Consider the following 9828-nt stretch of genomic DNA (forward strand, 5'->3'; position numbering starts at 1 on the left):
TTTTTTTTTTTTTTTTTTTTTTTTTAATATTCTAAACCCTAAACCCTAATTTCAAAATCTGTTCATCCACCAGCTTTTGTGTGTGCATTCATTAATTCTTGGTGTTTGAATATGAATGACAGTTTAGGAGACGCAGACAAGGTGACCGACTTGACTGGTCTCTTTTTTCTTTTTCCACATAGGCGTGCCTAACAATCCCTCCATCATGACACGTGTCAAAAAAGACGATAGACCCCAATATTTTACACTATTTGGACCAATTGTAATCCGCCACGTCCATATTATAGTTATCGAGAAAAGAATTAACCTGGTGGAAGCCTCGTTCTCTTGTGAGTGGCACACCGAGCTCGCTTATACAGGCCCAAACCCTTTGATCAGAGCCGTAGAAAAAATGGTAGCGTTGAAGACACCCGTCCATCACGTTCACCAATTGGGCGGCGAGTGGGTAACTGATCGCAAATCCGCCGCCGCCGAACGCCATTTCATACGAGTGCATCTCGTCTTGCTCCACGCTCTCGGAGTTTCCGCCAATGTAATACATCTGATTGTGATCATATTTCGCTAAAACCGAAACTAAATTCTCCGTAAAAAACACCGTATCATCATCTCCCATCACGAACCACCTCACGTTTTTTAACCCCAATTTAAAACCCTCCACTACAATTCGAGCCATTCGAACCGCCGCCGACTTACACGAGTAATCCGGCCCGGAGCACTGCCCCGACACCCGATACGGAACGAGTTGGGTTTTTCTCGGTTCCCCATCGAGCCAAGCGAACCCGCGATTCCGATTCGGATCCCACCAGAGGTGTGTGTAGAGACTGCGATCTTCCCACGTTTGAACCGAGGCGCCGATTCCGAATACGATGTGGGATATGTTGGTGGCGGCGTCTGAGGTGTGGGCGTCCGGTTCAGAGACAGCGGTTCGGGTGCGGCGAGGAAGGATGAAGCGGCGGGGGTCAGAGATGAAGGCTGAGTGGATGGCGAGTAACATGGAGGCGACGAGACAGAGGAGAAGGGCGGCTCTGGCTAAGAGAAGCAAAATATTGGAGAGATTTAGGGGAAATACAAACAACTTTTTGAAGGTGTTGATTAGAGGTTGAATCGGTTTGGAAGCGGCTTGAAAGGTCTGCATGTTGAATCGGAGGAGAAGAAATTAGGAGAAGCAGAAGCAGAGACACAAATGGTTTTGAGTGAGGAAGGGAATGGAGTTTGGAAAAGGAGGGGACGCCAAAGTCGTTACCTTTTTCCTCCTTTTTATTATTAGTATTAAGTGGTGTGGATTTTACTTTCTTAACAAAACAAATACTAATTTTCTCATTCAACAAATTCGTTTTCATCCTTTGTTATTTTTCTAATTTTTCTTTTTTTTTTTTCCTCGAACCCTACATAAATGCACCAAAGCCGCATCCGAATGAGAGCAATACGGCTTATACAGGCCCGGCCCACCGAGCTCACTTAAAAGAATTGAAAGTCACTACTTATACCAACAAGGTAAACTTTCGTTTTCGATTACTCTTAATGGTTAAACCTGTTTTGTTTGAAGTAATTTTATGCTAATGACTTCTTAAGAGTTATTTTACCATGTATATGAGTAAAAACAAAACATGCTTAAAAGAAAGAATATGTGTTAAATAGAAATAGTTTTCACTCTTAAAAGTGACTATTAGTCTTTTGGTAAACAGGGGTTTCTACAAAAAGGGACAACGTTCAACGAAATACAAATATTGATTATACGTTGGAGCTTGTCGGATTCTTGGCATTAGATGTATTTCTCAGAGAACGAGAGTGATAACAAACTTGGACTTGTTTGGCTTGATTAGACTAATTAATAGGCTGGCTTCCTTTGTTTGACGCCATTTCTTAAGGCAGTTCAATCATTTTGTCGTGCGGGAGATATAGGAGAGCGTTGAAATCATTAAATGTCAAATCTAGATTTCAAATTATAATCCGAATCTTGGGTATGGTTCTTGTAAACTCCGCTCCCTTTTGGTTTGAAACTATAATGAATTTCGAAATTAAGGAACCAAGAGATGTGAGAGTGGTATATGGTAGCAAACGTGAGACAAAGACAAAGGCTACGACACCAACAAAGGTCATTGCAACGAGGAGAAGAAAGAAGCTAGAAGGATATGACAACTCATATTATTATTATTAATTGAGGTGGAAATTAAATTAATTTTATTATATCCTAAAGAAAAGAAATTAGCGAAGCTTCAAAATAAAAGAAAAAAGACATTTAATTAATTGAAGGGTCCTTTATTGTCATTTCAGTTGCATAGGTAGGCCCCACCCACTGTCAGAGCCTTTATGGTTCTTGTATACGTGTTAGTGACAGGATATTCGCAAAAGCTATCCTTTCCCATAAACAGTGGGCCACAAAGGACTTTTCCGTAATTTCCTCGTCCCTTCTCGGTGGATTCTTTTTGGGCTTTTCTTTTATTCTTATCCACGTTTTTTACCCTTCCCCTGCCTTTCCAAATACAAAAGGTTTAAATTTTCCTACGTCTTTCCTATTATGCCCCTCCTTTATGATTTTTATTTTTTAATTTACTTTTGTACATTCTATTCTTTCTTCCTTTATTCACTGCATTCTATTATTATAAAATTACGGATGGTTAGTTATTTATAATAAACGTTATTAAAATTAAAAATTATTATTTAAATCATATTAATTAAATAGTTTTAAAATTTTAAAATAACCCCTACAACCAATTACGAAAAGCCACGTGTTGAAGGGTGCCAACGGAGAAGGCACGGCACACTTCGGTACATCAATAATAGCGGAGTGATTCAAGTCATTTCCAAATAATTATTTATATGTGACCAAATTTTACGTAGGCTTCAGTTGATGGTCTAGTCCTACAACAACTAAATTTTAGGCAGGCCTATCAAATATTAATTATTTAATTATTTTAAGAAAACGACTCCTTATATTTTTTTTTAATTAGTTCTTATATATTTTTGTTTTTATTGTTCTTTCAAACTAAATATGAACTGGGTCAATGTGATTGAATATACTCATCTATTTTGTGAGATCCCACGTCAATTGAAGAGAGGAGCGAGTGCCAGGAAAAATGCAAGGGTAGATTGTGAGATCCCACAGTCGGTTGGAGAGGGGACAGAACATTATTTATAAATGTATGAAAACCTTTTTCTACAAGACGCATTTTAAAAATTTTAAGGGAATATCTATTAGCGGTGGACTTGGACTGTTACACATTTTCTAAGAGGTTCATCGTCAAAATAATTCTTAAAGGAATAATCTACCTCCTTCAAGCCTCACTCACATTAAAAAAAAATCCATTTACCAAACAATATATTTTGTTCATTACATGAGGAAAGTCAGCCCTAAAACAGGATTTCAACAACAAATTGAACTTATATTTAAGATGCGATTTAAATGTCCAGTCTCGGAATCTAGAACCGTTTGGAACTTACCTCATGTAGCTCTACTGTGTCCCTCTCCAGAGTACGCTATATTGTCAACGAATCTGCATCCATTCTGCAATTGCATTGCAAGAGAGACAAATACACACACACATATATACACGTCACCCGAAGATAAAAGCATTTGTTGGGCCTCTATTCCACTTTTGGAGAATTCCAAACAAACTCGATGTGAAATCTTAGAGAGGAGAATGAAGCATTCCTTATAAGGGTGTAGAAATCTTTTCTTAATAGACCCATTTTAAAACTACGAGGCTAACAGCGATTTTGAGCCAAAGTAAACAATATCTACTCTTCCACAATTTCCATTTCATTATCCAAATTCCTGACTCTAATACTCTGCATATGATAAGGAGTTCCAGATTTTCTACAATGTAAAGCAGCTATGGAAAGAAGTCACTTTCATTGGGACCAACAAGCCCACTACTTCATCATGTATCTAAGAATTACTAGAGAGTGTTATATTCGCAACTTTACGTGTCTTAGATTTTGTCTAACTTGAAGTCTAGAAGTTTAAATATGATTAACTTCAGTTTCCAACTCAGATGAATTGAGTTTAGTAACATTAGATTTACATAATCTATGTCTAGTTAGAAGATTTGTGACATACAGAAATCAAAATGTATAATCATGAGGATGATAGTAAATAAACTTCACCTTCCAACTCCAAGTTATACAAGTTCAGTTTGTTGATCAACCAGTGAACTGTTCACAATTGAGTCACAAAATATTAATACAACAAAATTGGCTCTCATTTTGAAGCCAGTTTAAAAAATATATGACAGAAAAATTGAACTATATCAGCTATGAAATCGTCAGCTATAATGAAGGTATAATAGAGAGTACCTATATGATTGATTACATGTTGGAATTGGTAAGCCAAGGGCATCCAGAAGTTTTCACGCTTGAGATGATCTCTAAGTAGACATCTTTTATTGCTTGTTAAGATGGTGGTAGCTAATCTGGCCTTAAATAGGGGGTTAGTAGTGTAGGGACTGAAAACATTTTTTCTTCCCTTTTATGCACTTAGGAGGAACTTATTTGCCATCATGATCTTGTAACTTGCATGAGGGCCTTCTGACGTATCGTGCACATCCACTCGCCACCCCATGGCCTTCGCAATATGTTGAAGCTCATCTATGACTGCAACAGAGTCTCGGATGTATACTCGTCCACCCGGTCTCAGTATTCTATCCATCTCAAGCATTATGGTTGACATATTGCACCTGAAACACACGCAACAACCACTGAACAGTTGGTAGCCATCACAATGATTTCAAATTCGTTTCATTTTCTTCATTGGAATACATTATTTCGAATAAGGAGGTAGTGTAAACCAGGAATAAAGTAATCTAAAGAAGTTAAAACTGAGAAATCTAATAAATTCGGGGTACCTTTTCCGTTCGACTGAGAACAAACCAGCTGCGTGCAATAAATCATATGTTCTTGGATATGTATCAAATGGTTCACACCTGACATGTTACACTATTACTTTCTCAGTTATCGATTATCATCACTTCTTTTATATCTATGTAGCTTAAAGCATGCATTCAAAAGCTTAATGCCTAACCAATAGAGGAAAAGTTTCGTATGTTACCAATCGTGCATAACTCCAAGAAGTCCACGATCATAAATAACAGGCAAGGTGTTGAACCCACTAACCGGAACAACATTCAACACCCAGCAATCTAGTTTTAAATCGATCAAAGCCGCAGCAAATCTGTTAAAATTCAAGATCTTAACCATCCATATCAGGGAAAGAATGAAGAAATGGAAGATCAGTGGAAGAGTGGTCAACATACATACCCTCCAAATCCTGCTTTCATATCCATAACGTTTCTTAGTCTAAATGTCTTCCAATGAAATGCACGAACGTAGCTTTCTATTATCTCATTCCAGTATTTAGATTCTGCCTTGAAGAGCTCATTTCTGGAAATGTAGGCATCATATTGTATTGTCTGAAGCCTATCAGGTGGTGTGTGTAACCGCGCAGGCCAAACAGTGATATTTGCCCCGTAACCGTCTTCTGGAAGGCGAGAGATGCATGTCTTAAGATCTTCATTCCTGTCTCCAAAGAAGTAATCAAAGATTACACAAAATTATGTAGCAATGAGACTTAATCTACAGGAAAATAAAAACATTCATACCATACTCTGTCTGGGTCGTCATTTTGGTCACAAAGTGGTGGTTTAGTTCCTGCCTCGCGATTAAGATAGCAAGTATTATTTAATGGCTTCCGCCAAATTGCTATATATCCATCTTTCTTCACAAACTCCCAACAAAGTCGGGTGGTAAGATTGAGCATCTCTGACAACCAAAAAAGAAAAAAAGAACATACATATAAACCACACTTAAAAGGTCAGAGATAAACATCAGATCCGTTAAGATTCCACAGCAATCTTAAATGTCTGTACATATCATCTTAAAACCTGCAACAAACAATTTCTACTACTTACTAGAAGATAACAAAAATAACTTGCAAGAGAAGAGAAGAAGGTTTGTGTTATAATAAGAAAGCAAATAGTAGGCGCAAGAAAGTAGACTGCAAATTTTCAAAGCTCTAACTTAGAAATGCGCATCAAAACAAAACTTCTAAGGCTAAAACACATCATCAACAGGATATCTCAAGGAAACTTTTGGTTACCTCCCCACTGTTCCTCCAAAACTTCTTCGTGCTTATAAACTGGTTGAGCTGCCCATGCAAAGTATCCTCCAGCTCTGAGCATTCGGTTAACCTCAAGCAGCAAAATGCCATCTTCATATGACAAGTTGAAGATGAAAAATCAACATCCATAAGATAAATCTAAAATAAATATACTTCATGGATCAAAGCTTAACTGGGCAAATAGTTTAACTAGAGAATGCCTGCCACATTGGAAACATGAATTTCAGGAAAACCCATTTGACATTCACTGAGATTTTAATGAGCATTCAAAAAAGGGCAATTATTATTATTTTTGACAGCAATGATTTACGGTCCCGAGGGGAAAGCACAAGAAGTTCACACTTCACAAGTATTTGGGAGTTTACTCCATACTACATAGTGCTAAGTTCCCAATAAAAGAATATTAATTAATAAAATGGTGTTCATTTTCTCATCGAGACTGATATGAATTAAAGCTAATGAATGTCTAGAGTAGTTATGGCAAAGAAAAATGTCTTCCTTAAATTGAGTACCAAAGAAAATTCCTTTCTTTACCCTGCTCATACTTATGTGACACAAATAACGGATGAGAGAAAAAAAAGTACCATCACGAGTCCAGTTGATTCTGCATCGTGAACAATGTATCAAGTCAAAGGCTTGACTGGGATATAATAAGCGATGAGTTGCAAATGCAGCAACCATTGCAGGCACACCACGTTCAAGAGCAAATTGAATCTGATTCTCATGAACATCTTTTGGAGCAATTGACATTGTAACGACATCACGTGACAACAAATAGGCGCCAAAACTTGCAACTCCACATCCAATATCCATAACAACGCGAGTATGATGACCAAACGCGATATCAGGGATCATCTAGTCAATATATAAAGAAAAAGGATCAGATGCCATGCTACCCAATGCTTAATTCCTATGCTGAACTTTCAGAATCACAGTCTTGTTTACCTTTGAAATGTGATCCAAATATTCATCTGCTCCATGTATAAACTGTGTACCACCTCCAGGAAACCTAAACTTATCTTTGTCTCTGGTAATCCAGTTCTGGCCCCCTTTATCCTCAACTAGACGAGTATGCGGAACATTGCTGAACCAGACCTAAAACCAATGATTTGCCCAATTTAAGAAATCTTCAAATATATTCAACTAAACGATAAATCTTCATCGGTTGTAGTGATTTCAAATCATTCAATTTCAGCAATTACTTATTATTGTAAACGTGCAATACCTCGTCTCTGCTTTTTGGCCAAGGGATCGGGGCTCGATACCCCTTCGGCGGCGGAATCAAGCAATCGAAACCTCCACCGGCAACTGGGCAATGTCTCTCGAACTTTTCCCCTTTCTCCGTTGACTTGAGCTTTGCAATTGCCTCTTGATTATCCAAACAAGGTATATACTCACTCATGTTCTGAGGGCAGAGGCCGAACTTCTTAATCCGGAAGTTCCTAGAACTGCCCTCGCCATGGTGAACCTCAGTGGAATTCCCCCAATTCTCCACATATTCAGGATCCAAATCCCCGACCTCAAATTGATCCGACATTGTTCCATTCTTGTCCAGAATTCCAAATCTCTGAACCGAATCGGACGGCGGAGGAGGAGGGTCGGTACGAAGCAACGGCGGTGGAGTTGGGTCGAGATTCAATGTCTTATCAGGAAGCACGTGCGTATCATTCTGATGAATCAGACTAGAGATATTGAAGTGTTTATCATAGTTCGGCGAAAGTGACACCGAGGAAGCTTGAATGGTGCCGGTGTAGAAGACAAGCTGCTGGTACCCATCGGACCAATGCTTCCCAAAGTAAAAGAAGGTAACAGAAGCAAGAAGGAAGATAGCGATCTTGAATAATGGAGAAGTTCGAAAGGATTCAGCATTCACCAAGGAATCCGACCTCATTGTTGGAGTTCCAGATCTCAGATCTTCTCTCCACTTCGCTCAAGCGCCGGCACTTTCTCTACAATGGAAGGAATCGGAGGAGGAGAATTTGCGGAGATGTTGCAGAGCAGAAATTAGCGATAAATTATTGTAATTTTTCTTTACAACGTAGGGGTATGATATGGGAGAAGACATCTCTGACAACTGTCCCAAGGAATGGCCAGGTCACTGGAGTTCGCGTTGGTTCTTACCCCGAGGTGCACCGAATCTCCGAATAACCTCCCTCAAAAGACGCCACGTATTAAGGCGTAGTTTATAAATGGAAGCCCGTTCAGTCCAGTTTCCATAAACAACACAAACCAGGTAACATACCGGTGAGTTTTATAAACGGCGTTGCCAAATGAATGAATATACGCGCGGTTTTCCGCAAAAAAACAAAAAATAAACAAAATACAAAATAAAAAACTGAATTGGGCCTGCCCAAAGCTAAGTATGGCCTAGGCCCATATTGGACCACAGCACGTTCTGAATTTGGGCTTTCTATTGGGCTTTTTTTAATTTAAAAAAAAAAAAAAACAAAAAGTAATTTTAGTAATATTATAATCTAAGCTGATTAAATGTGGTTTTAAGCGTGCTTGAAGGCTTAACCTACGGCCGAATCTACGTTAATTTACTTTTGACTTTGTCAAAGCAATTAACCAATATTTATTTTGCTTCATAATGTATCAAAGCATCATGCAAAAGTCAAACTGTCAAACGTTTTTTATTATTATTATTATTTGTTAAAAAAAAAAAATGAATATATGCAAAGTTTGGTATGCAATCTGGAACTCGTTTATTTTCATAACGTGGACAGCCTTGGGTTGGCTTTGCTTGGGCAGTGAGTAATTTAATGCCTTTTTCCATTATATAAGCAAATTAAATTAGAAAATAAATTAAAATAAAAAGCATATTCCCTTTCGTAATCATACAATAACCATTTTAAATCCGCTACCGACACTTCCTTTTTATCCCTTCTTCATTCTCCAGATGTGAAGCATTGTGACTGTGATTCTACCAGCGTCACTCCCAATCATATGTGCCCACGTGTTCCACTTTTTCGTTCCAAACAGGGGCTCTTGGCGGACGTGAACCACTTCCTTTGACCGCGAGAAAACAGAAACGTAATACGACCAATCAGAATTCTAATTTATTTATTAATTAATTGAAATCCGCGAGGGCGATGTTCGTTCGATGCGCATATTTATGGACACCGACAAGGCCTTTTTTTCCTCTGCAGAAGTCCTTTGTTTTAGATCAGAACCCGACGGAACCAAACGCTCAGGTCCTTCCGCGGGAAAACTCTGAACGAGCGCTCGCGGTTCGTTGCCTACTCGTAGCTCAGCTTCATTTCGGTTTCGGCTTGGGTTCTGATCCGCTGAGATCTTAGGTAATTTTGCATTTCAATTCTCCTCCTCATTTTCGCTTCTTCGTTTCTGGCTAGATCCGCGGTTTCGTTGCGTGTTCTTTGACTTTTGAAACCGGGAAAGGATTTTGGAGTTCATGAAACGTTGAATTTCACAATGTGGCTGCGAGTTCATTGGAATTTGGAACCATAACTCACGTTTTTCGTGTTTGACTGTTCTGATTTGATTTATTTGTGCCAGGAACTTTTTAACTGGATCTTCTTCGTTGATGTTTTTTTTTTTTTTTTGATTGAATGCTTTGGTAATGAAGTAGCTTCACATTTTGTGATGTCAGATCTGATTAGATTGCAGCTATTATACCAAGTTCACCCCACTGATTATACGTATTACAATGTTTTTTTTTTTTTTTTTTTTTTTTTTTTTTTTTTTTTTTTTTT

General features: G+C 38.3%; 3 protein-coding genes across 5 annotated transcripts in view; 1 reads left to right on the plus strand and 2 right to left on the minus strand.

Annotated features, from left to right (window-relative positions):
- LOC111487786 overlaps positions 1–1251 on the minus strand; it is a 2818-nt gene extending 1567 nt beyond the window's left edge. The window contains exon 1 of the mRNA XM_023135317.1: positions 308–1251. Within this exon, the coding sequence (XP_022991085.1) occupies positions 308–1135 (828 nt within the window). The 5' untranslated portion in view covers positions 1136–1251. The remainder of the gene's footprint in view (positions 1–307) is intronic.
- Positions 1252–4052: 2801 nt separating this feature from the next.
- LOC111487363 (probable methyltransferase PMT11) lies at positions 4053–8195 on the minus strand. Of its 2 annotated transcripts, XR_002719054.1 has the most exons (10): positions 7341–8195; positions 7061–7210; positions 6700–6970; positions 6095–6205; positions 5598–5757; positions 5257–5514; positions 5048–5170; positions 4845–4922; positions 4297–4676; positions 4053–4155 (listed from the first exon to the last, which is right to left on the minus strand). XR_002719054.1 is itself a non-coding variant. In XM_023134742.1 (9 exons), the coding sequence occupies exons 1-9, from the start codon at positions 8004–8006 to the stop codon at positions 4469–4471; spliced, it is 2025 nt and encodes a 674-aa protein (XP_022990510.1). In that variant the 5' UTR covers positions 8007–8195; the 3' UTR covers positions 4058–4468. The 2 variants fall into 2 exon arrangements, 1 of the variants encoding a protein (XP_022990510.1); XM_023134742.1 differs by having other exon boundaries at positions 4058–4676.
- A 1048-nt stretch (positions 8196–9243) lies between these two features.
- The window catches only part of LOC111487662 (mannose-1-phosphate guanylyltransferase 1), a 3800-nt gene continuing 3215 nt past the window's right edge, over positions 9244–9828 (plus strand). For both annotated transcript variants that reach the window (XM_023135145.1, XM_023135146.1), the window contains exon 1: positions 9244–9414. The gene's annotated coding sequence lies outside the window, so the exon portion shown is untranslated. The remainder of the gene's footprint in view (positions 9415–9828) is intronic.

The sequence above is a fragment of the Cucurbita maxima genome, unplaced genomic scaffold (assembly GCF_002738345.1).
Source record: "Cucurbita maxima cultivar Rimu unplaced genomic scaffold, Cmax_1.0 Cma_Scf00012, whole genome shotgun sequence".
Classification (NCBI taxonomy): Eukaryota; Viridiplantae; Streptophyta; class Magnoliopsida; order Cucurbitales; family Cucurbitaceae; genus Cucurbita; species Cucurbita maxima.

Coding starts and splice junctions, on each gene's coding strand:
- LOC111487363 (XM_023134742.1), bottom strand. CDS start 8,006: ATGAGGTCGGATTCCTTGGTGAATGCTGAATCCTTTCGAACTTCTCCA. Junction 7,211..7,340: donor GGCCAAAAAGCAGAGACGAG/GTATTGCACGTT, acceptor CATTGGTTTTAG/GTCTGGTTCAGCAATGTTCC. Junction 6,971..7,060: donor ATTTGGATCACATTTCAAAG/GTAAACAAGACT, acceptor TATATTGACTAG/ATGATCCCTGATATCGCGTT.